The 25,137-nt window shown below is 46.5% G+C and overlaps 1 protein-coding gene across 2 annotated transcripts in view; it reads right to left on the bottom strand.

The window, feature by feature from the left end:
• LOC101788322 (tigger transposable element-derived protein 1-like) overlaps positions 1 to 25,137 on the bottom strand; it is a 107,112-nt gene that overhangs the window by 31,674 nt on the left and 50,301 nt on the right. The window contains exon 2 of one of the 2 annotated variants that reach the window (XM_005003631.4): positions 23,641 to 25,127. The exons of the other annotated variant lie outside the window; for it this stretch is intronic. Within the exon in view, the coding sequence (XP_005003688.1) occupies positions 25,108 to 25,127 (20 nt within the window). The 3' untranslated portion in view covers positions 23,641 to 25,107. Of the gene's footprint in view, positions 1 to 23,640; positions 25,128 to 25,137 lie in introns of those variants that run through there. 2 annotated transcript variants of the gene reach the window in all.

Genomic DNA, 25,137 nt, shown 5'->3' with positions numbered 1-25,137 from the left:
GTTTTTGTTTTTAATTCACATGGATTTTTAAGATTATACAAGCAGTACATATTATTGGCATAAAAATTAACTCATTTTATGTATGTATATGATATATATATATGATATACACACGAGTATATTCAAGTCACCCCAGTTCTAACACCCACAGATAAATCCTGTCAATATTCCTTCAAAAATGATTCCATTTGACTTGGGTTTAACAGAGAGAAAAGCGAAATGAAACTGAAAAGGTTGCTAAAGCTTTTAAATATGTTTCTTTAAAATAAGAACTAGCAGTCCTCTTCAGTCTACAAGACTACGAAGCTGTGAGGCTGGTGGTGATGATTATATTTTAGCTGATGCTTCTCATTCGGTGAGAGAGTAAGCTTCGGGCCAGACATGGTGACTCACACCTGTAATCTCAGCACTTGGGAGGCTGAGGCAGGAGGACTGCTGTGAGTTCAAGGCCAGTTTGGGCTACATGGTGAGTTCAAGACCAATCTGAACTATACAGTGAGACTCCATCTCAAAAAGCAAAACAAAACCACAAGTAAATGAAAGTTTACACTTCCATATACTGGGCTTCAGATGACTGTATAATCAAAATCCAAAGTCCGGATGTTAAAAAACAACAAAAACATTTCCTCCTTTTATTCTTTGAGAGAGAAAGAGAATAAACACTGAAACAAAACTTTATGCCTTCATCTGATATTTGATAGTTATCCAAAGGTTACAAGGGACAAACTGATCTTTAAAGAAAAATATACTATAAAAATGGAAAATCACTTCCAGGAATGAAAATAAAAACTCCCAGCCCAGAGAAATAGTCACTGAGCGATCGCTCTAAATTCTAACAGATTTCATGTGTTTCAGAAGAGCCAGCACTATTTCTTAGACAGCCTTAACCCTTCCAACTCTAACTTGCTTTCCTTTTATACTTGTGTTTTAGTTCTCTGAATACCATCTTAGCCATTCTTTTTCATTTAAAAAAAGAAAAGGCCTATGCCACCATCTTATTGGTGGCAGACGTGAGGACACTGCCAGACCCTAACCCCAGCGTTTCGGCACTGTCCCTCGTACCCTTCCTGAAGAGGTGTCCCAGCAAGCCTCGGCTCCACGGGAGGTGGAACCATCCGGAGTGGGTTTGGGTGCTCACCTCCTTCCGGCTGTGTTCCCAGTTTGGCCAGGGCTTGGCCGTCTCAAGATGGAGTCACTTATGCTAAGTAAGGGACACCGCTTCGGTGCCCAGCACTGCTCGATCATGGCCCCACGCCTCTGCTGCCCAGGTGATTCTCCTAGCTGCCCACTCATCTTTGTGCTTTCAGGCTGACAGAGGCAGGGTGCCCTACCCTGACCCTCCCTGAGTCATGATCTGAGCAGCATTTTCAAAGAGCTGAGGACGAGCGATTGGTCCAGGGTTCTATGCTGACTGTAGTTTTCGACCTCCTTGGTGCTCGGTGCCACCGCGTGAGGCTTCTCCCCTAACCTCGCCTCCGCTCACCATGCAACACCTGTGCTTCTCAGCCAACTGTGCGTCTGGGCAGCACCCTTGGCCTGCTTTTCCTGCTATGAGAACTTTCTCAAGCTGCCCATGCGACTGTTAAGTGTACCCAGAAGGGCGGAGCACAGTGTGGACAGCATGGACAACCCAGGAAGGGGAAGTGTGAGTGCAAACCCAGGCTGGGCTGCAGAGCGAGTTTGAGGCCAGCCGGGGCTGCGTGGTGGAGACTTCATCTAAAAACAAAATTCACCCTTTCCTGGCAGGTGAGTTTGTTTATAAACGACTGTCCAAGAAGGCTCGACAATACACCCTCCACACATTCGCCCAAGGAGCCCTGACCATCCTAAGCCATCCCACCCCCCAGGGCTGACCAAAGCACAGCAAGCAAGACACGGAAGTGATACTGGAGGGAAGTGTCCAGACTCTGGGAGGACTATTATTTGGGTTCAGATCCCAGCTCAGCCACTTCCCAGCTGTGTGAACTTGGGAAAATGTTTAAGTTATATCATCTATAAAATCGGAGCAACACTGTTCCTCCTTTATAGGCTTATTAAGAAACTGTGCCAAATATATAGTGTTCTGCATAGAGGAAGCATTCAATAAACACCCACCATCACTGCTCTGCGTTGTGTAAAGTCAGTCCCTGCTGGACTCCCCTGTGCTTTAGCTCTGGAGCTGACTTGGGCTCAAATACACTGCTGCTGTTCACTCCCTGTGCAACCTGAGATGCTTCTCTTAACTCACATAAGCTCTCTGGTCATCTATAACAATGGGAACAACTAGAGCGCCCACCCTTTAGGACTCTAAAGAAGACTAAATGAGATAATGCATGTACTTTCCATTCTTACCATGTAGTAAAGGGTTAATAAATATTCGCCGCTTTTTAAGATTTTTGTACTGCCAGTTTTAATACATGCTTGAATCTGGTGATCAGAAATGAGAACATAATGGGTTTCTCTACTATAGTTTCCCCCCAAGCTGCAGGTTGCTGCAGCTCTGTAACTGGGTGTTTTCTGGAGCAAACCTGGGGTAAGCCTGAGTGTGCAGAGCTACTCGATGCAACTGGGCCAAGTGTGAGTCAAGAGGCTGTGGGAAAACACAGAAGCTCGGGTTTCTTAGCCATGAAGTAGGATAAAAATATCAGCCCTCACAAAGCGTGAGATTGCTGTGGTAATGGATAGAAGGTGCTTTATAAATTATAAAACAGTGCAAAAATGTAAGACTCAGTCACTTTCCCAGGAAAAATAGGACTCCACAGAATAAACATAAACAGAGGACAGCACAGACCTATAGAGCAGAGTGGGCTGTTCTTTCTGGAAAGGCTTGAGCTAGTTCAGACTCTTGGATAGAAATCAGGTAGGACAGAATTCCATCCACAACGACCAGTTAGTGTGTTTGGGAACGGAGAGGAAGACTGATGTTCTACACATGGAGAGATGGACCAAACCAGGTGCCAGCCCAAGCCCGTGGGGCCAGGGAGTATACTTTGGTGCTTGGTGGATACCATTTGCTCCTTGCTGATTTTACTTCTGTGAACACCAGGTAGTGTGCAAGGGTTCAAACGTCTACTAAAAAGGAGTTGTAATTAGGCCAAGCCTGGAAATGCTAGGTACCCCGATTTGGGCATCATACATTGTGTCATCACACTGTACTCCCATAAATGTGTGCGATTAAAATAATGATGATAAGAAAAATTAAGCCAAAAAATGCATAATTAATTCCAGTCCTCAAAATTGTTAAGAGTGGATACATTTTCTGGTTGATTTCACTGCTCTTTAGAGAGTAGCAGTCTTTTCCCTTTGCACTGATGAACTAACAATGACTGGACAAACGAAGAAGAGGTCCAGCGTGCGGAGTCACAGGTCCTCCATGGCCCTTTGCCTCTGTGGGCAGTCAGTAGCCCCGGCCACCCAGGTACTGGCCCACGTGGGCCATGTCTGACTCCATTCCCAGTGTTCCAGGAGGAGTCCTGCAGTGCACACTTTTCTTCTCACTGGGAAGATGCTCTGATCAGTCAAAGATTTTGATAAAAATCCATGAAAGAGGACGAGCAGGAATTTTTTATCTCACAGAGAACAAGGAAACCAAAGTCTGAGGCCCACAACCCGAGTCAGGTACAGTCAGGACGAGGTGCCCACTTGAAAGAAAACCTCCATAGTAAAAGAAAATGGACAGGAGAGGGTTAGGGTCAGCCCAGCAGAGGTCTGCTCTAGGAAAGGGATTCGGTGTCCCTGGGGGCCACAATTCCCACCTGTTCTGTACAGGTACAGGAGCATTAGAAAGGCCAGGCCTCCCTCCTCAAAACCCTCCCAAGGAGCGGAGGGTGGTGGCTCACACCTGTAATCCCACCACTTGGGAGGCTGGGCAGGAGAATCACTGCAAGTTCAAGGTCATCCTGGGCTACCAAGTATAAGGCCAGCCTGAACTGCATGGTGAGACCCCATCTCAAAGAAACTAAAAAACAAAAATAAAAAGCCCTTCCAAGGGCTACAGGTTCCCCTAGTCATTTCCTTTCAGGTCCCCTCAGTGCACTGCCACCCACAGCAGTTTCACTCTTGGTAGCCACGCAGTGTCCCCTGTCATTCCTGACTCCTCTGAGAGGAGGATGCATGTCATTCCCTGTCCTTGGAGCTGAGCAGCCCAGCTTCTGGGGATGCTCAGCATGGTCACCTTGAAGGACACAGAATAATTACTGGGCAGTTGCCTGTGCCGAGGTCTCAGGAGTGACTGTGATATCCTCTTAACATCCAAGGGGACAGCAAGGTCACCAAAGCACTGGACCCTTCAGCCAGCCTCAGAGGCCCCAAGTTCCAAAGCCCCAGACACCAGTGAGACATGCACACACCCTCCCTCTGCGAAGGACACAAAGTCCACTGGGACCAAACCTTTTCCAGGTGGATGAACCCAACTTTAAGCTCGGGAACATCACTTCTGGGAGAGGCGGAACCACAAGGGACCAGCGACACCTTAAGGCTTCGGGTCTGCCTCTCCCTAACCCTGTGGCGTCCCTTAACCTGTCTGCCTCAACTTCCCCACTGGAAAAGTAAGGAGAAAAACAGACCCTCGTCACAGGGTTGGACCTAGGAAAAGATAATGCTGGTGAAAATGCTTAGCCGCAGTGAGTTTCCTATCACGTGCTGTGAAATGATTTGCACGTCTGCGCCCTTGGTCTCTGCCAGCAGCCCTGTGACCTGGACATGGAAACAGTCCGGGAAACGTGGCGTCACCGGCACTCACTGGCCCTCTGCCTCGGAACCCCTCCCGTGCATCCCTCCCAGCTCTGACCCCGTGTGTGCTCCCAGCCAGCAGCCCCCGCTCCTGCAAACCTAGGCAGCCCAAGCCTCTGGGTCCCACCCTCACAGCTCTCCGCACCGCACCCAGCCGTGTGGCTCAGCCTCACTGTGGACTGCGCCTTTCCTCCAGCAAGAGCCAAGGGCGGTGACCCCGAGGGACCTCAGCCAGTGGCTACATGAGCTGCCCTTCAGGAAGGTAAAGCTGGGATCATTCTGTCCCCTTCCTGGAAGCTCCCAAAGGAAGGGAGTCCGCAGCAGCCTGCATCCCACGCCTTCCTGGGTGTGACTCACAGAAAGAGCCACGTGGTCCACCTCTCTTTCCAGAAAACTCTGCAGAGGTCTGTGGGGGCGTAAGCATTGACACTATTCCTAAATGTCCCTGCCTAGTACCAGTCATACAGAGGACACAGCACTTCTTTGGAGGGGGCTGTGTCCCCATGGAGAGCCACCTCCTCCAGAGCCTGCCCTGCCTGGGGGAGTCCCCACCTACACTGCACAAGAGCGTCACAAACAAGTGACAGGGAAGCCACCAGGGACCACAGCTTCACTCCTGATAACCCTGTTAAGCTGCTTCTGAATTCCAAATTCTGATTCTCCAAAACAAGAGATCATGAACGATGATTTTTTTGTTTGCTAGTCCAGGCTGACCGCTAACTCACATAGCCCGGACTGGCTTTGAACTCCCTATGATCCTCCTGCCTCAGCCTCCAAGCGCTGGGATTGCAGGCCTGTGCCCCACCATGCCCAGTAGTACATGATGATTTTCATTATAAACCACTCAGTGTTGGAGTATTTTGTTGCCTAGCAATAAAAAAAATGAAAAGAAAAACTTAAGTGTTCTAAAAGGATTTCACATACGAAACACTCACGCCAAGCCATGACACAAGGACTGCTTCACATCGTCACATGGAAAAGAGAAAGAAGAAGAAATACAAGCAGGGTAGGCCCAAGGGAAGTGCTCAGCCAGCGGTACTTGTCCAACCAGGGGAAACGGGGACAGAGTGACATGCTCTCCCTGCCACACTCATGCCCTCTGCTGCCACGTGCCCCGCTGCAGGTGTGAGAGCGGCTGAGAACAAAGCGTGTGAGCTTCTTAGCCACTCTGGGTGATGCTCGTACCCTCAAACCTTTCTGTCTCTTCTGGCAGCGAAGCACACGGCTTCTGTAGATGGTGGCTCCAGGTCAGGCCACCACTTCTGGCTGCCTTCTCCCAGCAAGCACATTTCTAATTTTATAAAACACCACGGGGGAAGCATCCTGCTATCAAAGTCTACCTCCCTGCCAAGCTGCCGGGAGCCCACATGACCGGGATGAGGCAGGGCTTCGGGGTCTGCAGGTCCTCTGTGCATGCACAAGGAAGCTGGGACCTGACACGCAGAGCTCGGGCTTCCCGTTAGGTCCGGTGGCCCCATCAGCGGCACCGTCTGGCATCTGGTGAAACCGCCTTCTAATTTTGACCATTTCTGTGAACACCTTCCTTGTTCAGTGATCAGCTATGCCCGTCTCTCCAACTGCACATAACAGGCTCTCAAAGGTGTGTCTATTCCTGGGATTGGTGGTGAGAGTCTGGAATTCCAGCTACTCGGAGGCTGAGGTAGGAGGGCCTAATGGTTCCCACTGGTCACACATTCTTCCCTAGCTCAGGGAGAGCAATGGCTTGCTCTTTTGGTTAACTGTTTTCTTTCTTTCCCCCTTTTAGCTCCAAAATTTCAACTTCTCATTTATTTTTTACCAGAGTGATTTAAAATCCTGCCATTTCCCCCTGTTTCACATCCATCTATCCGTCTGTCCATTCATCTGTCTGTCTATTCATCCATCCAAACATCCATCCAGGTGTCCAACTAAGCACCCACTCACCCAGACATCCATTCAGGCATCTATTCAGGCATCTGGATGTAGGCTGGATGCCTGCATCCAGCCAGTCAGCCATCTATCTACCCACCCATCCAGCCAGCCAGCCAGCCAGCCAGCCAGCCATCCATGCATCCATCCATCCATGCAACCACCCATCCATTCATCCATCGAGGCATCCAACTAAGCATTCACCCATCTAGGCATCCATTCATGCATCCAGACATTCGTCATCCATCCATCCATCCATCCACCCATCCATCCATCCATTCAAGCATCCAACTAAGCATCTACCCTTCCAGGCATCCATTCAACAATTCATCCATGCATCCATCATCCACCCATCCATTTTATAAGCAGTTACTCAATGGCTCCTCACAAAGGTAGTAATAGATGATGGAGATGATAATGGGCAAGAAATGACCTATTTTCAAGGAGTTCAGGGTTCTAGTGCAGAATCCCTGAAGCTCTTCCTGCCCCAACATACATAATTAAATGTTTGCTTAGTCCCCTGGGCAGTGTCACACACTGTCCCAAGTATGGACACAAAGAGACTCACTTTAAGACAGCACTGTGGACACAGGCACCACTGTCGCCTGCTGCCCAGCTGAGGAGCCATGGCCGGGGTCCCCAGGCGGAGGGTCGCTGTCCAGCGAGACAGTGGCGTTTCTAAAAGCCCTGGCATAAGGGTGAGTGGGACACAAGTGCCTTGGGGCTGATTCCTTCTAAGGAAGTGGAAACCCTGATTCCAGACACGGGACTGACAGAATATGGCCACGCTGGTGTGGACTTTTCTTCCTTTTCCTGCTTGCTGTCACAGAGTCACAGAATCTGACCAGCGTGGAACAGCTTCTGCGAGGACACGCTCCTGACCTCACGGCAGCCCCTGTGTCTCTGGCACCGTGAGTGGCAGGGAACATTTTGTGCCTGAATTTGCCACCTGATAATTCCTGGAAAGCAGCCCTAGTGCCAACCCACCTATTTTATTGACATACAACTGACAGATAAAAATGACAGAGGATGTAAGCCAGTGCAACCACGAGTACCACGCATAACGCACATTTAGGCTGCTTTGTCTGTGGAGCAGCCAGCTGGCTTCCTTCCTTCTTCCTCTTCTCCCTCCCTCCCTCCCTTCCTTCCTTCCTTCCTTCCTTCCTTACTTCATTTCACGTACAGGACTGAACCCAGGGCCTTCACACTCATTACATCCCTACCCCTGTTTTTATATTTTTATTTCGACACAGTCTTGCTAAATTGCTCCGTTACCTGGGCTGGACCTGAATTTTCAATCCTCCTGTTTCAGCCTCCCAGAATGCTGGGATTACCCATGTGCACTACCAAGACTGACTCCATGTTTCTTTCCTGTAATAAAATTTAAATTTATTTCTGCTTCAGAGTCAGGCTTGTGGGTGATTTCCACCTTGGGGCCAGGTGCATGAGTGGACGAGTGAGTGCCCAGTCCTGGCCCCACCTTGGAAGCTCCCGAGTTTCTCTGAGTGGACACAGCCTCACAGCATCCCTCCCTGAGCCCACTGCACAGCTGCACCTTCCCTAAGGTGTGCCTCTCTCCCTTCCCCCCAGGTCCACTGCAGCTAGCTCAAGATTCCTCTCTTCCCACAGACAAAAGTGTCTGCGTCCACACCCTGAGAAGAGACAGAACCTCTTCCAGCATCCAGCAGCACCCGTGACCTTAAGGAACCCCAATGTACAGCCGTTTCCTCTAAGTGCAAACATTTCGTCTTAAAGATGAGCAAAATTTTCTTTTGCAAAAGATCCATCTCCCTATCTCCTATTATGTCTTTATTTTGCACTTTGTATTTGGGGGATCAAGAGATGGAGGGAGAAGGAAGGGGAGGGGGGAAGGGATGAAAAAGGAACTGAGATGTGTTATGTACCTGGACCAGCTCCCCACAAGGGATGTTACCACTGTGGACTGCAAACATGGATTAGTAAAGTCAAAAAAAATTTTTAAAGATTAGCAAAATTTGTATCTCATATCACAATATATGCGTGCTTTTACACCATGTTTTAAAATGTTTACAAAAGGCAAAATTGATTCCAAAGTCTGCTGTGTTCACCATGTGGCTTCCAGCCTGCTGCACTCTGATGGGAGGCTTCCTCCGCTCCATTTCCAAGCCTGACCCCTCCCACCCAGCCCCACTGCCCAGCTCCGGGTGGATGCGGAGCCCCCAGCCCCGAGCTGCACTGCCTGAGAGCCACTTTTGCTCTGCTCAGTAATAAATCCTGGGTAGCAAGGAAACTCTCACCTTTGAGATGCATTTGCCTGGACATATAGGGAGAGGAAGACATAAACAAAGGGCTTGCTGTGGGTCACAAAAAATGACCATTGAGATAACTCAATGGTGACAGTTACCAACCCAAAGACCAATTAGCATAAGCGGTCTTTAGGGGCGGTGTGTGTGTGTGTGTGTGTGTGTGTGTGTGTGTGTCTGTCTGTGAATGTGTTTGAAACTGATCTCTATGCAATTCAGGCTGGTCATGAACTCACTTTGTCACTTTGTAGCCCAGGTTGGCCTCAAAATCACACCATCCTCCTGCCTCAGCCTCTCAAGTGCTGGGATTACAGACATGAGCCACCCCGCCTAACTTTAGAGGCTTTAAAAGATTACTCAGCAGACAAATGTTTGAGATCTAGTTGGCTTCTCAGAAGGTTTTTTATTTTGCTTTACACAGAACCTCACAAAGATTGTAATGACTGCTAACAGCAGGATTTCATTCTGATAAGTATTTCTGCTCCTCAAATTCATCTACAAACTGTCCTCTAACGGGATCCAGTGTGGGGTACACCATTGTGTGTCACCTCGCCCTCAATCTGTGGATTTCCTCGTACTGGGCCTCTTACTCAAAAGGATCTCACTGGTAAGCGCTGAATAAAAAAGCCAGAACCCAAGGAACTTTAGATTTTATAAGAGAATTTAGAAATATGCCGTAAAGACCCAGTCTGCGTCTGTTCTTCCTGACCCTGCGGAAACTAAGCTAATGGCATGTCAGGGTTATGTCAATGGCCCCCAAGCCTCATGCAATTATGGACTTTACCAAATCTAGCGTTTGTGATTGGTTCATTGTGTAGCGCTCGGATTGGTGTGTGAGTGCTTACACCCACCTGGGGGCGGAGCCAGGATGTGATGTAATGGCAGGAAGAAGGCGTGTCTCTCTCTCTCTCCTGCCTGTTTCCAGGCACCATGAATTGCGGCCCTGCCATGCCACGCTGCCTTGGAGCCAGCTGAGTGTGGACTGAAACCTGCAAGAACTGTAAGAAATAAACCTTTCCTTCCCTAACTTTAGGCATCAGTTTTTGTCTCAGTGATGAGTAAAAAGAAACTAAGACAAGGCAGCACTCACCCTTCCTTTTCCCACCTTGCACAGCTACCAACCCCTGCTGGGAGACTTGGGGTGGGGGAGCTGTGGGGGAGACCTCTGAGTGTAAAGAGCAGCTCTCCCCGGGACTCCTGGCGTCAAAGCGAGGCCTCGCTACAGACTGACCTACAGACTGACGGAGCCTGAGGACTTCGCTTCCAACCGGGATGGAGACCAAGGACTGTGCGCACCCTCACACTCCTGCAACAAAACTGAAAAAATAAAGACAGAGGAAATATGGGAAACTCTCGTGTGCAAGGCAGTGGATATGCCTTAAAGAAAAATGACCCCAAGCCAGCATGGTGGTGTGTGTGCCTGCAAGCCCAGGGAGGCTCAGGCCGGAAGTGGGCGGGTTGGGGCCCTGACTGCACAACTTAGGGAGACTGTCTTAAAATAAAAATACTAACAAAAAGTCGGGGTGTGTAGCTCAGTGCAAAGGCTCAGAGCTCAATCTCCAGAAGCGCAAAAGGGAAAGAAGCAGAGAGAGGAAGGGAGGAATGAAGGAAAATAGAAGAAGGAGGAGAAAAAGAAAGGGAAGGGAGGGGAGAAGTGGAAAGGGTCGGGATAGGGAGGCAAAAAGGAAAGGAAAAGCAAAAGAAAAGAAATAGGAAAAATGATCGCTAAGCGCTCACGAACCTAGAGAACCTGGTGATTCTCCGAGATAAAGACGTGAACCAGACGTGACCAGGAAGACAGAAGAAGACAGAGACAGAAACTCCAAAGTTCTGCAGAGGGCTGTCCTCGAGCATTCCGTGGGGCGCTGCTCACAGCACACGTGCAAAGAATTAGCAGTAAAAGTGGACGCAGGCTCCACCTGGAAGGCCACAGGGATAGGAATGGCAGCCTTTCCTCCCAGCCCCATTAGGACACACTACAGTTCACAGGCCATGTGGGATGCACCCAGTGTCTTGCCTGCATCAATAATGATGAATAATTAATACTAAATTAAAGACAGTTCTGGCCCCATCTAACAAATCTTAAAAACAAGCCCTAAAAGGATCGAACTGTTCCAAGGAATTAACTGCATCCCAGAACAAAGCTCAGTAATATTTACAAAAATATCCAGAGCTCATCAAAGTAAAATTTATAATAATCTGGCATTCTACCAAAAATTACTAGACATACAAAGAACAGAAAACCACAATCCATTCTAAGGAGAAAAATCATCAATTAAAGTCAACCCAGAGGAGATCCAGATGTTCAAATTAGCAGGAAACCATGTTAGGAGATTTATAACTATATTTTGCATGTTCAGACAACCGAAATAAGTACTGGACATGTTCAATGGAAATGTGGGAGATACATTTAGAAGATCTAAATTGAACTTCCTGAAATGACACAGTATTTGGAATTAAAAATACACTAGATGAGATAAAAAACAGATTACAGATGCTACATTTTAAAAAAGATTAGTAAACTCAAAGACACAGAGGCCAAACACTCAGAAATAAGTTAACATCACTGAACTGTGGGCAAACACCAGGCGGCCCAATGTGTGTGTAATTAAAATCTCAAAAGGGAGAAGAAAGAGAGAAGAACAGAAAAAAAAAACATGTTCAAAGCTGAAAACCCTTAAGATGTAATTAAAAACTATAAGCAGATCCAGAAAGTCCAATAAACCCTGAGACATGACAAAACTCTACTGAGGCATAGGATAACCAAATTTCAGAGGATCAATGTGAAAGAGAAAAGTCCTAAACCCAGAGAAAAAGAAACACTTCCCATTCAGAGGAGCAAAAGATTAAACACCTTGGCAGATATTTTTTGGAAACAATGCAAGACAACAATGAAGAAATACCTCTGCAGTACTAAAGAAAAAAAATATCATCCATCTCTGAAAATATCTGCCACAAATGAAAGTGAGCTAGGGGTGTAGCTCAGTGCCTCAGAGTTTACCTAGCGTGGGACAGGTCCTGGGCTCCACCCCCAGCAATAAGCCATCCGTCCATCCGTCCATCCACTCACCCACCCACCCATCCATCCAACCATCCATCCATCCATCCGTCTGTCCGTACATCCACTCACCCAGCCAGCCAGCCATGTCATACACACATCTCAAAACATATAAAGTTGAAATAGTTTGGCATCAACAGATCCATCGCTACAAAAAAACAGATAAAGGAAATCCCTCAGGAAGGAACAGGATGGCCAGTGGGAATATGAAACCCCTGGGAGTGGTAATAACAAAACAATGTTGATCAAGGCTCTAGATGTAAAAACTGAAACTACTTATTTTCTAGAAGTAAACTAGGAGAAAATCTAGGTCACAAAGATTATTTTTTGGAGACAGGGTCGCACTGTGTGGTTCAGGCTGGCTTTGAACTTGCTATGTAGCCATGTTGGCCTCAAACCCAAGGTGATCCTCCTGCCTCAGCCTCCTGAGTGCTGGGATTACAGGCATTCACCCAGCAGGTGAAGATTTCTTAACTATAATACTCAAAGTACAACTCATCATGGGAATATTAGTAAATTTGACTTCATTAAGCATACAAATTTGTGCTTTTTGATAGACATTTCATTTTTAAACAAGGCTCACGACGTAACCCAGGTTGACCTTGAACTCACCATCCGTTAGCCTCAGCTTCCACATTCTCTGATTACAAGCAGGTGCTACCACACCCAGCTGCAAAATATACTCAAAAGTGAAAAGAGAAGCCACAGATTGAGCACAAATATTTACAAACTACCTTGCCAACAAAAGGCTTCTACCCCAAACACACACTGAACTCTCAAAACCCAGTTATAAGAGTGCGAAGCACAGGCAGGGGGCGTCTCGGGGTACAGTGCTTGCTCCGTGTGCACGAGTTCCTGGGCTCCATTCTCAGCACTGCAGGGAAAACCCAGAAGATCTGCACACACATCATTGAAGACCTACAGATGGCAAATAAACACTTTCTTTAAACATAGTCTACAGAGTGAGTCATCAGGGAAATGCACATTCAAACCACGGTAAGAGGTGATTCTACACCTCCTACATGGCCGAAATTAAAGAGACTAAACATACGATTGATGAAGTATAAAGAAACCGGAATTTGACTACACTAATAGCACGATAGAAAATGGATGTGACTTTAGAAAACACTATGAACATTTCCCAAAATGCTAAGCATACTACCACCATCTGACCCAGCCACAGCATCGGGCATGCAGCCAAGAGACAAAAGCCACATCCACACGCAGGACCTGCACGTGAGTGCTCATGGCAGCTGTACTCCTGACATCCCCAAGAAGCAACAGCTCACACAGTCATCAGCAGTGAACAGATAAACTAACGGGACTATATCTGAGCCATGGAATATTACACAGCAGTGCAAAGGAAGGAGCCACTATCACACCTGAAAAAGAAACCAACCAATGCTGATGGAAAGAAACCAAGCAAAACCATATACAAACTCTATTATAAAGCTGCTGTGAGGTGCAAACTATACTGACAAACTTGGTCAGTAGTTTGGGGATCAAGGGGTGGGGTGGAAGAAATCACGAAGTACATTAGGAAATTTTTAGGGGTGGTGGGGACATTCATTATCTCAATTTTGGTCATACTTCCAGCCCAAATCCGTAAGTCAGAATTTATGAACTTAATAGGCTTTAGACTGTGCTGTGTATGGCACATTATTTATATCTCAATGAAGCTGTAAAAATTAACCTAAGGAATAAATGACTTCTTGGTCAGACTAGTAAAAGGCAAGAGACAAAGAGGGAATTAAAGTTCCGGGAGAACATGGCGGACAGATAACAGCAACTACCGGAGGCTCTCTGAAAGACTCGGCTCAGAAGCCAGGAATGGTGCGGACTAAGGAGACATAAGTCGGTGGAGATATGCTCTGCTGACTCAGGAACGAACTGGGCTGAGAGAAGCCAACTTGGAATGCACTCCTGGTGCTAAAACAGGAACAGAAAAGACTTGGTGTGGAGGCTGGAACCGCGCCATTGTAAGCCGCGATTTGGGTTTCCCGCCGCACGGCGGCTGGCTGCCTCTACAGCGGCTCGGCAAGGAGAGAGACGTGCAGAAGCTCTGAGAACGGCAATCTGCGAACGGCAGGGAGGTGTGCACTGACTTGTGGTGAGGTGAGTGAGAGAAGCTGACACTCTACCACAGTTTGACTCCAGCAGAGGACTTTCTGGGCCCGAGCAGTCCTGCGGGAGCAGGGCGCGGTGGCGACTCCAGTCACACATCCCCCTCTCGGGCGGGATTGGTGAAAAGTGCCTGGCCTGCGTGACTCTGCCGGCGGACCTGGTAGACTGTCCCAACCCAGATCCCAGAGCCTGACGATGGCCGGGAGGGGAGACGCGTAGGCTGCCTGGTCCATAACTCCCTGGTGCGCAGCGGTGAGCGGGAACACCTAACTGGCGCAATTCGATCAGGCTGTGACTGACTGGGAGAGAAGCTGGGCCTCTTATATAAGCTTGCATATATAAGGAACAGAGAAGAGGCAGCATGGGAAGAGGCAGCAACAAGAAAGGCTCCTCGGCCCCCAATTCTGAGAAACAGGCAATAGCAGACACCACACCAATACACATAAGGCACCATATAGAGAGCCTCATAGACCAATTCAGGAATGAAGTTATCAACGACCTGAAGCTAGAAGTATGCAGAATAGTGAGAGAAATGCTAAGTACCACCCAAGAAAAAACAGGTGGTGGAATGGAAGAACAGAAAAAAAGGGGAGAATTGTTTGATGGAGAAAACAGAGAAAGCATAGAATACGTGAAGCAGGTTCAAAGGGACTACCAAGATACTAAGAAGTCTATAGAAGACTGGCATAACAGCTTGAAAGAAACTAAGGACAGACTATCTGAACTGGAGGGCAGACTTGTAATATGGGAGAATGAAATGAAAAACTTCTTAAAAATAACAAAGAAACAAACAGCAATAATACAAAGACAAGAAGATGATAAGAGGATCCATAACTTAAGGATTAAGAACATAAAAGAAGAAGTAGGGACACAAACAAGTGAACTACAAAAGCTACTCACAGAAATAATCCAGGAGAATTTTCCTAATTTAGCAAAAGGTAAAGATACTCAGATGTATGAGGCATACAGGACCCCAGCTACTTACAACCCAAACAGAGCAACACCCAGGCATATAATAATAAAAATTCCAGAAATTCAATACAAGAACAGAATATTAAAAGCTGTAAGAGACAAGAAACAGATCACTTACAAGGGAATACCCATCAGAATTACAGCAGATTTCTCTTCACAAACCATCAAATCACGAAGAGCATGGGGAGAAATAATTCAAGCTTTGAAAGGTAATAATCTCCAGCCAAGATTGAGATATCCTGCACAACTGTCCCTGGAAATTGATGGAAAAACGAGGTGCTTCCAGGATAAAGAGGAACTGGGGGAATTTGCAACCACCAATTCAACCCTACAGAAAGTATTGCAGGATATTCTAAAAAAAGAAAAATACAAAGAACCCAGAAATAGTGGCGGGGAGGCCACAACGAATGGAGCAGAGAACAAAATGAAGAAGACAAACTGACAGCTACGGACAGAAAAAGAGCTTAACAGAAATGAGGCAGAGAAGATTGGATGATAGGAACAGCTATTTTGGAGAAAATGACATCTTAATAGGTAATACAGATTTAGTATCATCTTGTTTTGAAGTCTCATCTAGCTTTTGTCCTTCTGTCTCCAATGGTCTAAATAGGCTGTATCTTATTGGATTTTATTATGTACTATTATGTACGATAGTATAAGCAAAAACCTGTTAAAGACAAGGAGATTATACAGAAACCATTGTTCATTTTGTTAGTCGATTCTAAATACTCTGTAATGCTGTCATTCTCTCGAATGGTTTTACATTGTTTTGATATACTTAATGCTACAGTATACGAAGTTGTACTCAAGGATTTCAAAGAAAGAAACAATATGGTAACTACTTTTAGGTTAGGATTATCTGGTGGTGAAACACTATTCTGCTTAAATGGTTATGTTTTGATCTGCGCTGTTTCGTTGTTATGCCCTCTTTTATCTCAATCTCCACTCCATTATTTACTTTTTTATCTTTATCCTTTTAATTAAAGGAAAAAAAATAGCAGGATATATTATAGTAACCCACTTTGACTTTTCATTACCTTGATTTAAAGCCCTGTATTTCTCTCACCATCTGGTTTTTAACTGATGTTCCCCTATTCTGTTTTGCTGGATAGTATCAGGTTCGAAAGTTTAGGCATCAGCTGTGAAGATAATGAGATTCATTATGACGCCCATTCTTGTTGACTTTTATCTACTTTTGAAGACCTGCAATGTCTCCAATGTTTTGGTTTTGTCGGTTTTATTCTTTACTGTTTTGTTCAATTGTATTTTAACTAATGATACAGGCAATTCTATTAGAGATAGCGGGAGGCATTATGGTAACCATTGTTGATCACCTTGTATTATGTTTTTACATTATCTATTATGTCCACCCTTTTGACTTGACCGATTCTGTTCTGTTATGTCACATTTGGTTTTACTCTCTTCCAAAAAAGTAATAAGAACCGTGGGAGCAATGAAACCCAAAATGTGTAATAGTCATGGTACAAAAGAGAGGAAAAGAAAGTGCTCCAAACTATATAACTGCAGGTATATTTAAGTGTATAAGATAGAAAATGATATCACAGAGTTTTATTGGATCAATGAACAGAACTGTTTGCAGTATCATTGATGGAATGTCCACTTTACAAGCTTTAATTTTGTGACTTGAACAATTATTTCTAAGATGACAATATGTAATCCATTAACTAGTGATTTCCTACTGTTCATTTTTTTCTGTAAATCTGTATAACTTCTACCCTTTCCCTGCTTTTTTTTTCTTTTCTCCTTAAATAAAATTTAAAAAAAAAAGAGGGAATTAAAATAAATAATAAAAACTCAAGTGAAAATTATCAATTACCATTAAATATAAATAAACTGAATTGATCCACTAAAAGATAAAGAACATCAGGTTAGCTTAAAACAAATCCAGTTATGAAATACACGAGTATTTTTAAAAAGAGGTAAAACAAAAGATAAAGAAAAGTTGAAAATAAAAGAGTAAGCAAAGCATCCAGGCAAATGCAAATAAAGGAAGAGCAGACACGTACGCTAACTGGAACAAAAATAGTGTGCACAACTTCCCTGCCCCAGAAAGTTAAAACTGTAATTAGTCAGTCATTTGTCTTGGACAGGCAGGAACACTTCGGGTACGTACTTGCTAACATGACTTTACATAAACGGTGGCCCATGAGGGGCCCAGGCTGAGTGTTAAATTATTAGTTGACTTGAATGATCCCCCTCTTCACCAGGCTGCTGCCCTGGTCGGTAGTCCTCTAGATCCCTGCTTACATGGAGGGCATAGTTAGATGGAAGACAGATCTTGGCAAGAAAATCACATCTTTGGGATTCCCTTCTCCCTTGGAGGAGTGACGCTGGACCCTTCTGATTATGACGGGCTCCGTGTGCTCTGTTGGTCTTTGATGCGCTCATGCCCAGCCCAGAGCTCTGCCCAGGAAGGCAGAGGGAGCAGCACGGCGTCCATCTGCGGTGTGTCCTGAGGCCTCTCAGTGACAGTCTTTACCTAGGCACGCGTTTTTTTTGTTTGTTTGTTTGTTTTGCCAGTATCACTCTGTTTTTAATCACAGTAGCTCAAGTCAGGGATTGTGAGGCCCTGTCTTGTTTTTGTTGGTAACTAGGCCTGCAAATGGGGTGGTGAGAACAGTGACACTCAAAACTTAGCTTGTGTCACACTCTGAAGGCTGAGGTGGGCTCAGCAGCTCTGGGTGGCTGGGAGTGTCCAGGTGTGAGGAGTTCCCAGCTACGGCTTCTGCCACTGCCAGGGATCCCGCTTCGTGAACCATTCTTTCTATCCCCTTGATTTTCCCTCACACAACTTTTCAGGGTATAAGTGTCTAGCAGTGGATGCCAGGGTGCCCTCACCACCCTGTCTGAGCCCCGACACCTCCTTCCCGGGTGCAGGCAGCTCCTAAGCCCTCCCCCTAAACTCACCTCCACCTTGGGAGCTGCGTAGTACCAGGCTCACGGGCTTCTCCCCTGTCATGCACTCAAGACAGCACCATCAGAAGGCCACACTCAGCCCCAGGCCTCGATCCTAGACCCCTCGGAAGAGCTCAGCCGGGCCCCTGTGCAGGCAGCAGGAAGCCTCCCATACACGCAGCTCCCACTCAGCCCGGTGCACATCCACACGTGCTGAGGCCTGGCAGACAGGCTCCCAGCCTCCCCGAGGTGACTGGGAGCTGGGACAGCGAGAGCCCAGGTCTGGAGAGCATAGCGAGAGTGCACAGTAGGGAGGTGACACCACTGCACTGAGGGCCCCGGCACTGAGTGCGGTGACGCAGCTGCCACAGGGCCACAAGCATCAGCTGCATGCCCCGTGTGCCCATCAGGGGACAGGTGCCAAAAAGTGTTCCCAGGCTTTCGCTCTGCAGCACAGTGCAGGGGGCGAGGTGCTGACTCAGCCGGACTCCCCTGTCCTCACAAACCCTCAGAGGCATCCGTACCCCAAAACGGCAGAGTAGGAACACAGTTCAGTGTGGGCTTTTCTTTTTCCATTCACAGATACCTTCATCAAACAAACACCTGCCTGATCTACTGCACCAAGCACTGGGATAAACCCTGAGATCCGAAGTCCATTAGACACAACCCTTTCCATCCGGTCATTCAAAGTCTGCTTGGCTTCCAGTGTCCTGGCGCCAAAATGCTTACCCCTAGCATGTTGTGGAGAGAAACCTAGCTGAATGGGCAGCTTTCTGTGACTTCTACAAGATACAGCATGTATAGGAAATACCCTAGGAGACCCTCAAGCTGCACAATGGATGTATATGTATGATCCTTTAGGAGTCAGTGACATTTGAGGATGTGGCTGTGACCTTCACCTCTGAGGAATGGATTTTGCTGAGTCCATCCCAAAAGAAGCTCTACAGAGATGTGATGGGGGAAACATTTAGACACATGGTGACTACAGGAAGACCTTTGGATAACCAGAAAGTGGAAGAAAGGTACAATAACTATTGCAGAAATCTAAGGAAGGGTAGAAATATAAGAATTAAGCATGCACAGAATCTATAAACAGTTTATGAGAATTGATCTTATGACACATGACAAAATGAACAGATACTTTGAAGAGAAAGAGACACTACAGTACCCAGTGCTGACTCCAGAGTGTCAAGATGTGAAATCCAGCAATACCAGTATTCTTTGTTCAGAGTGATTTTAGCTGGCTTTGGTTTGTTTAATCTCAACATAAATGAAAATATAGATAACTGCATGTATGTTTAAATGTATAGGATTGATAACCATGTGTTGCTAAGTTTTTGTTGGATAGTTGAACAGAACTATTTGCAGTCTCACTGTTTGAATCCCCACTTATATGCTCCCCTTTTGTATCTTGAACAATTATTTGTAAGAGGACAATATGTAAACATCAACTAGTGATTTATTACTATTTTTTCTTTGAAAGTATGTATTATTTCTACCCGTTTGCTGTTTTGGTTAGTCTTTCTTTAAATAGTATTTTTTTTTAATTTTAAAAAGCAAGTGAATGGTGAGCAATTATCTAAAAGGGGAAGGCAATGGCCATTGTTTATCTTTTATTATGATTTGAAATCCATATTGTTTTCATCATTCTGTTTAGTTTGGTTTCATTCTGTCCGAATTTGTCTTCTTGTATTAGATTTGATGGCATGGCCAGCTATTCCAAAGACAGCAGGATATATTATGGTAACCATTTTTGATTTCCTATTAACTTGATTTTGAAGCCCTATATTGCTTTCACTGTCTTGTTTTGACTGATTTTACTCTATTCTGTTTTATTTGCTAGCATCAAGTCTGAGGATACAGACAACTACTTTGAAGACAATAAGATTCACTATGATACCCATTCTGCTTTAACTATTAACTTCTTTGGAAGTCCTGTAATGTCTCCAATGTTTCATCTTTATTGGTTTTGTTCTGTACTGTTTTGTTCAATTTCATGATACCTGACAATATGGGTAATTCTTTTGAAGATAGCAAGAGGCATTACAGTAACCATTGTTGATCACATTGTATTTTGTTTTTACATCATGTCCTATGACCATCCTTTTGTTTTGACTAACTCTATTTTGTTTTGTCACATTTGATTTTATTCTCTTCAAAAAAAGTAATAACTGAAGGAGTAATAAAACCCAATATGTGTCATTGTTATTATAAAAAAGAGAGAAAAAGAAAGTGCTCTAAAGGATATAACTGCATGTATGTTTAAGTGTGTAAGATAGATGACCATATTACTAAGTTTTTGTTGGATTGTTGAACAGAACCATTTGCAGCTTCACTATTTGAACGTCCTGTTTGTATGCTTTAATTTTGTAACTTGAACAAATATTTCTAAGATGACAATATGTAATCTATCAACTAGTGATTTCTTATTGTTTATTTTTTTTAAATTCTGTATTATTTCTACCCTTTTTTCTGTTTTCAATTTTTTTTTCCTTAAATAAAAAAAGAAAAAAAAAGTCTGTTTGGGAGCTGGACAGGAAGCAGGCAGCCCAGTGCAGCCCCTGGAGACCAGACTGGGCAGGGTCAGAGAGCACCCCGGTGCGGGAGCCCTGGCCCGCAGCTTACACACCCTGAGCAAGACTGAACCTTCCAAGCCAAGGGTCCCCCTCACCTGCGAAGTGAGACAGGGACGGTGCCTGCCTCCTGCGGGGTCAGTACATGGTCTCCACCAGCTAAGGTGTGAAAATCGGCGGAGAGGGGCCGGGTACAGGGATCCAAGCGTCAGTCACTGACTGAGTGAGGGAGAGAAGGGTGCTGAGGATCACAGAGGTGGCCAGGGACTTGGACACGAGACTGACACCACTGAGGGCTCTGGCATGCCCATCTGTAAGGAGAGCAGAGCTGAGTAGAGGAGGCTGAGGCCTTGTGGACCACAGCAATGGGCTGGACACAAGCAGTGCCCAGGGCTCCTGCTGTCCTGGGCACCCCAGGCTTCAAAGAGCCGGAAATACTGCTTCAGCTACAGTCACTGGAGGCTTGAGGGCATTCTATGACGACAGCTGGGATGATTCCCAAGGCGGCCAGCCCTGCATCACCTCGGCCCCAGGACCACAGAGGCTGCACAAGTCTGCCCTCTCAGCCAGGGGGGCCATGAGTTCCCGGTACACACTGCAGGGAGCCTTCCGGGACCGTGGGCCAAGGTCTCGGGAACACTGGCGTGTCCACAAACACTCAGGTCACGGAAGGACACTGGGTGACACATGGGGAACGTTGGAGCAGAGCGAGGCGGGCAGCTCCTCTGGACAGTGACTCAGGGCCAGCAGGCCGAAGACAGACCAGCTGGCAGCCTGCGACTGTGCCAGGCGGCCTGCACCTCCTGTCACCGCAGACTCAGGAGTCCTGAACCTCAGCCTCACCTAAAGGGAAGAGCAGAGAGATAGGACAAATGCAGGTGTCCCCAGGCCAGCTTCTGGTGTCTTGCTCTTGGCTGAGTTACCCCTTCCAGCCTCTCCTCAGCTCCAATTAAGACAAAAGGAAGGGTGGGCAGGAGCTGGAATGACCCGATGCTGATTTTAACCCCGGAACCACCATGCACACCTGACCAGGGGCCCTCAGCGACTTCCAGCTCCACCACCCTCAGCTGCTGGGCTGGAAACGCTGAGCATCTGTCTGGGCAGTTGCAGGTTAACTTTAACCCCACAAGCCCAGGCTGATCTGGTGCTGGACACCACAGCAGAGCCGAGAGACCAGTGTGTCATCACAGGTGTCAGGGCTGCCGGCCACAGCGTGAGGATGGGACACCGGGGAGGGAAGCATGGCCAGGGAAAAGGGACAGGGGACTCAAAGCTGTCCTCATCTTGCAGCAATAGGGACAGGCACTGTCACACACCTGTGGGCTCATCAATGAGCAAAGCAGGCAGATGTAAAGAAGGAGCCCAGCGGGGGCCGCAGCTCACTGCAGAGCTAACGCCCCACCGGAAAACATGGAAACGCAGGCTTTTCTGTTTGTTTGTTTTATGAGCTTCTGATCTTTTTCCTGTTTTTTGAGACAGAGTCTCGCTGTGTCATTCAGGCTGGCCTTGAACTGATGGCAGTCCTCCTGCCTCAGCCTCCTGAGTGCTGAGGTTACTGGCCCCCCACCATGCCGGCTGTTGAAACGCAGATTTTAAAATAACACGTTACCCCAGTAAAAGCCTGTGTTTGGTCCACACACTAGTGTGACCCAGTGACCTGGCTGTGTGGCATAGGTAGCAACCCCATGGCCACTATGTCACTACCAGTCAATCATTCTTCAGTGTCCTATAAAAAAATGCAAGGGGCCAAGGGCTGTAAGCATTCTTAGCTAGTTAAGGTTTGCCAATTCCTTCAAGGACAGGAGAAAGGAAAGAAGAAAAACTCAGCAGGTAGGAGCACATCGACAGGCAAATTGGCACCGATCTGTATGTTCAGACTCAACTAGGACACCTGTATGTGCCAGCTTACATCACTGCAACAAAACATCTGGATGAACAACTTAGGGGAGGGAAGGCTGACCTGGGCTCACGGTTTCAGAGGTATCAGTCCCTGGATGCTTGGCAGGTGACCCCTTCCTGGTCACCCACCCACCTCCAGTGACATAATCGCTTCCAAAGCCCAGCTCCCACGCATGCCATGGGGAAGGTTTGTGATCCAAACTGCATAAAGTACCAACTGTTGACTAAAGAATACTTTGCTTAGAATCAGACACATCTACCATCTCCGGGAGATTCCCTGAGCTTGATCTATGGTGACTGGAAATCTCAAGCCTATCCTGGATTGTGGTGGACCACAGCCTGGATCCGGCCTCTTGCAGACTGGAGCGACAGAGCCAGGCGGGGACGCACTGCCACCCTGTGGCCATCTGTCGCACTGCAGCCGCGCTTCCTCTGAGCTCAGGTCCCAGGAGAAAGCAGCATCAGGACCCTGGGCAAAGACAGGATTTCAGTTTTCCTGCAGCACCAAGTGCTGTCCTGTGCTGCACTGGGCAGTTCCTGAAGTCGTCTTTCTGCAAGTGTCACAACCTGGCCATCTAATCGCCGATCAAGCTACAGGCATCCAGGCACTCAGAATCCCTGCAGGGCTCCAAAGGACCCATATAAAAATCAATCTCCCCAAGGGAACCTTAGACTCAGCCAGTTTTGTAATGACCTCATCACTTTAACCCCCTTCTGGGCTGCCGGTCACCTCATGGATCTGAGTGATGCTCAGATCTGTGCTTACCCTGCGTGCCTGGAGCTGGAGTGGGAAAAATCTTCCATACAGACACTCTAACTCCCTGCTGGGGGATTGAAGGGGCTGTAGCGTTTGAATCTTGTTGATGAAAGCGTCAGTTTTCAGGGACATCTGGAAAGCTGACGTCATCTAACATCATCAGTCCTGGGACTCGGTGCCTCAGGCAGGGCACCCTGATGTGTGTCCCACAGTTCCAGTGTGGCTCACAGTGACAGCGACCTTGGTATTGAGACAGCTCATAACAGGGTGCTGGGAAGTAAACGTCAGTGCACGTGGCCCGTCAGTAAGGCTTCATACAGCAACTCCAAAAAAAGGCAGGAGAGCCCTCTCACAGCTGCAATTAAAGGAGGAAGCAGTTTTGGGTAAAATACAGTAAGAATAGTACAACTGTGCAAAGATACAATGATTACTCAACAACAGTCAAATACTGTTACTGTTTATTAGTTCAGGGGCAGCAGACAGTGTTTACGTGGCATCCACGGAGCTGGTGCCTCTACATGACACATCTTAACCTCTTGTCATCCCGTCCCTCCCCGCCATCCCTCCTCAAACTCTCCATTCTCCTCCCATCGGAGAAAAATCTATCTCCCTGCTTCCTATTGAATACCTTGGATTTTGTTCTTTACATTTTCAGGTTTCTCAAATTTAAAAAGCCATGTGAAATTTAAGCATGTGGGTCCAATTTATTTCACTTTTTGTTTGTTTTTTGAGACAGGCTCTCACTATGCAGTTCGAGCTGTCCCAGAGCTTACTTTGTAGCCCAGGCTGGTCTGGAACTCATAATGATCCTCCTGCCTCAGCCTCCTAAATGCTGGGATTACAGGCATGTGCCACCACGCCTGGCGTATTTCACTTAACATTGTAATCTCAAGGTACATCCCTGTTCTTACAAATGACTGACGTTTTCCTTTATGGCACCTAGTACTCCCTTGTATGCAAACACCACATTTTCTTTATCAATCCATCTGTGGATGGACACCTACCCTGCTTCCAAGACTTAGATACTGTGAATTATGCTACTATACACATAAGTATGTGTGTATCACTGTGGAATGATGTCTTTAACTTTTTCAGGAAATATCTGGATTAAATGGAATTTCATATTGTTATATTTTGACAAAGCATATACAGTGACTAATAAAATGGAGAAGAGTAGAAATCGGTAATTCCTTGAGAAGGAAAGGGGCTTCTTTGAATACAAGAGTTAAGAGAGGATTGTAATCAACCTAATAAGAGGAAGAAAACCAAAGACCATATAAAGCTGTAAAAACTATTTACACATACGCTCTCCACTTCTGTAAGGTCATACGTGTTTTTGGACTTTCACAGGCATACTGTGTCTGTATAAGACTCACTTTGCCAGATTAGGAACTCAGCCGACTTTGGAACAGTCTCCCAGAACAGGGCTCGTCTGGAAGCTGTGGGCTTCCCATAATTAAGAGCTGTTATTAGTCAGCGATTGTTGTAACCATGGTGTGTAACAAGATAATACCATCAGCAATAGTATCATTCACAAGTAAGAAAAGTGCCTGCTTTTTGGACTCCTGCCCGACTAAGAGACATAGATGACCTAAAAATGCCATGAACTTCCATTTTTTTATACTTGTAATAACATAGATCAGATATAAGCAATGAGTTTCAACAAAGCACTCGGAGAAGGCTTCCAGAGCATGCTGTGGAGAACAGGAAGCTACACAGGTCAAACAGTGAAACACTCAAAATCATCCTGAGCTCGCTAAATAAACAAAGAGTACAGGGTGGTGGATCAGCAGTGGCAGCCACGCGGGAGTCTCTTCTGGTCCCTAGGTCACCGGTACCTCGACCAGGCTCCTTCAGCGTCCTGAGTGGCAGGCGCAGGTCTGCTCGGCGGTGGGCAAATTCCTCCACCTAGCACGCATCCAGCTGATCTGTTAGAGA

Source organism: Cavia porcellus, unplaced genomic scaffold (assembly GCF_034190915.1).
Source record: "Cavia porcellus strain 051 isolate PalLab524CR breed Dunkin Hartley unplaced genomic scaffold, mCavPor4.1 scaffold_2, whole genome shotgun sequence".
NCBI classification, from domain to species: Eukaryota; Metazoa; Chordata; class Mammalia; order Rodentia; family Caviidae; genus Cavia; species Cavia porcellus.
This window is presented reverse-complemented; position numbering and strand designations above follow the sequence as displayed.